Consider the following 3,530-nt stretch of genomic DNA (forward strand, 5'->3'; position numbering starts at 1 on the left):
CGACCATATTAACCTCCACGTCGACATCTTCAATGATGTCTAAATTCTGGAATTTCAATTGAAGGCCCTCAGTAGCCTTATCTATTTGCACGAAACCATCAACAGTTTCTTTGGTTACTATCACTAGGTTGGAATCTTCAGTGATTCCGGTGTCGAAACCATCAGTGTTTCCATTGGTGGCATTTCCAACAACTTCTTGAACGAAGTTCTTGAAGAATCCCTGATCAAGATGCTCAGAGACCCTAACCATGACAGGTTTGTTGACAAAGTCCTCAGTAACTTCGGTCATGTCGAAATCATCAATGACTTCGACCATGTTTACTTCCTCTGGTTCTGTGTAGTGGGCATCAACCATTTATAGAGGATTGGAGTCGATCTTCATCTGGCTCCTAGGTTTGTCTCCAAACTTGAGTCTCCCTTCTTGGATAGCATTCTGAACAAGATCCCTGAAAAGAAAACACTGAGATGTTTTATGACCCAGAAAACTATGGTACTTGCAAAACCTTATTTTCTTTCTTTGTTCTAAAGGAGGCACTTTAGCACCAGAAGGCACTATCATTTGACCATCCTTAACTAACAAATCGAAGATTTCGTCATATTTTGTAACGTCGAAAGTGTAAGTTTTCTTAGGAAATTTATCATTATTTTCTGGTTCAATAGGGTTTTTTCCATTCGACGGGGCCAAGACCTTACAAGCGTAAGGTGGCCCTTGTTTCAACTCAGCAAGGTCGATTTCATTTTCGTCGAAGTCTAAAGGCCCATTATAGGACCCTTCGTCATCATTATTGAATTCGACGTAGGCTACTCTTTGTTCTTATTTTCTATAGCCTTTTCTTCCTTCAAGCGTTCTAACTGTCGAACCCTATCAGCCAGTTGGGCCATATCTCTCAAATACTGGGTGTCTAACTTTTTCCTGATAGAATAGTCAAGGCCCCCAGTGGCTATTTCGACCATTTCATGCTCTGGCACCTATGTAAAACACCTAACTTTGAGTAATCGAAATCTATTTAGATCGTCATCAATTGGCTCATTGAACTTTCGTTTAATACTGGCCAATTCCTTTAGACTTATCTTTATTTGCCCCGTGTAAAACTGCTCATGGAACATTGTTTCTAACTGATTCCAAGTATGAATCGAATGTTGTGGCAAAGTGGTAAACCACATGAAGGAATTCTTTGTGAGAGAACTTGGGAAATATTTTATCCTAAGGTTTTCGTTGTTCGAAATGTCTCCTGCCTCTATTAAATATCTAGCCACATGTTCGACAGTGGATTCAGTAGTATCCCCAAAAAACTTAGTGAATTTGGGGATTTTTGTTCTAGGGGGTGTTTCTGGCTGTAGGACATATTCCGACAAATGTGATGTATAATTTGGCCTTCGAAGGAAAAAGTTTACCCCATTTCGAACCACAATCCTTTCGACCAGGGCTGCCTGATTGTTATTTGCTGCCATATCATCATGTCGAATCTGCCGTATAACATTATCAACATTTTGGTTTCTATTTACCATTATTATCCTTGGCTATCTCTCCCTGGGGATTTGTGGTTCATACCTAGGGGGTTCGACTCCTACTCCCTGATTTACCATCTCTGGTGGCGGTTGATTTTGTGGAATTTGGTTAATAGTAGGGTCTTCTTCGAAGGTTACTCCCTGGTTTTCCCATATCCAATCCCTTAGAGGGTGTCGATGAGGTTGTGGTACACCCAAGAAGTCATACATTCACTCCATCTGTGATGCCATCTGCTGATTCGATTGTGCCGTATTTTGAATCAAAGGATTTAATACGGTGGTTAATATTTGGGTAAGCATTTGGACCATATCATGGTTGCTTTCGTCCATCTGTTGTCTCCATACTACTGAGGAATTATTGGTAAGGTTGGGTATTTGCGTTTGGTATCCCAAGCCTAAAGATTGGTTATTTCTACCCACGTTAATCCCAAATCCCGACCCTTGTAATAGGGAGATTATTTTAACCACTGGCTCTGAAAATTTCGAAACAGCGTTATATAAACTTGTCATCACTGAAGTTGGCATTCCATATGGTTGTTCTCGACCACCAAAGGGTATAGAGAAAACAAGGGGTATTGTTGGTTGATGGGTTTTGAGAATTTTGGATATTTGGCGCATTTAAATTCACCATTCTCCTAGTGGATCTTCTCCTTGGCCTGTGTTCGTTGGTTGTGGCTACTTTACCACTTCTTAATAACATACAATTAATTCTTTCAAAAGGGAGAGGATGATTGAATAACCAGAATTAAAAGATGAGGAAAATTTCACTTCCCAAAATCGTTAGCACTGTCGCACTGGGCATGCCTATTTGTTTACCGTGAAAATTGATAAATAATCACTGATCTTCCAAATTACTAAATTTGGTTACTTACAGGACCGATCAGATTGATCCTAGGACATGTGCTAATTATTTGTTAAAGTGAATTCTAATGAATATAAACACTTCGACAGTATTTAAAATAATAGTGATCCGTGAAGATACTAAAAAAAGGAAACGAACAACATAAAGTAAAAAGAATGTTGAAAAACGAAGATAAATGGCAAAAAAGATAAATCCTTTAAATAAAGAGATATTTTTGGAAATTAAATATGAATTGAATTACTTCAAAGTAAATGACAATGGTGTAAATCAAACGTATATTTCTCAATTTACTATTTCTCTGCACACTGATACTTGGTAAATTTTACAGATTTTGTACACACTTTGAACACACACGATCTTAGCACTAAGACATTTTATTTATACTAATCGAAATAACCGCTTCTGACGGCCTTTTTATCATATCGAGACAAGTGACGTTTTACATGGATGCAACTATCCAATATGCTCCACGTGTATCTTAAGCAATTAAGATAAGAATAAAAGTTCCCCCCTTTATTTGAATTTGAATCTCTTGTCGAAAACATATTCAAACACTAAAAAATATTTCTAAGTCCCTGCAGCATCTTGACCCTCTCATCAAGGCATCTTCAACTAGAACTCCCAATATCTGATTTAGTCGAAACATCTCCACAGGGAACTCCATTTCTTAATTCCAATATGGGCGTCGAAATTAGGAGCTAACAACTATACTACCCAATTTTCTAATGGGAGTAATTTTGTGCCTTATCAATCTTTTTTTGTACCCCCTGCCATTAGGAACTTTGTTGCCTATCCTTGGGGTATGACTCATCACTCTCCTCAGGTGGTTGATGCTGACAACCATGAGATTCCCCAGGGACAAACTCTTCAGACTTCTACGCATGTTACTGCTAAAACTTCTGATAATAACGAACCTGAATACAAATGTCCTCGCCTTCATTTTCATGTTATTCCTCAGGATGCTCAACCTATTGTTCAGAATTTGAATCAAGGTATTCAGATTCTCCCTCCTTATCATATGGCACCTTCTGTTGTTGCACCTCGACTTACTTATTTTATGGCACCCTATGCTCCATACAGGGATCATTATGGTCAGACTATTGGTCAGATGGTTAATCCTGGAATGGTGTATCCTCAGGTGTATCCCTAGTTTGATTCT

At 38.6% G+C, this 3,530-nt stretch overlaps 1 protein-coding gene across 1 annotated transcript; it reads right to left on the reverse strand.

The window, feature by feature from the left end:
- Window positions 1-355: 355 nt before the first annotated feature.
- Window positions 356-1,509, reverse strand: LOC127094047 (uncharacterized). Its single transcript, XM_051032917.1, has 2 exons — window positions 1,050-1,509; window positions 356-750 (listed from the first exon to the last, which is right to left on the reverse strand). The coding sequence occupies exons 1-2, from the start codon at window positions 1,507-1,509 to the stop codon at window positions 356-358; spliced, it is 855 nt and encodes a 284-aa protein (XP_050888874.1).
- Window positions 1,510-3,530: the final 2,021 nt, after the last annotated feature.

Source organism: Lathyrus oleraceus, chromosome 6 (genome assembly GCF_024323335.1).
Source record: "Lathyrus oleraceus cultivar Zhongwan6 chromosome 6, CAAS_Psat_ZW6_1.0, whole genome shotgun sequence".
In the NCBI taxonomy this organism is placed as follows: domain Eukaryota; kingdom Viridiplantae; phylum Streptophyta; class Magnoliopsida; order Fabales; family Fabaceae; genus Lathyrus; species Lathyrus oleraceus.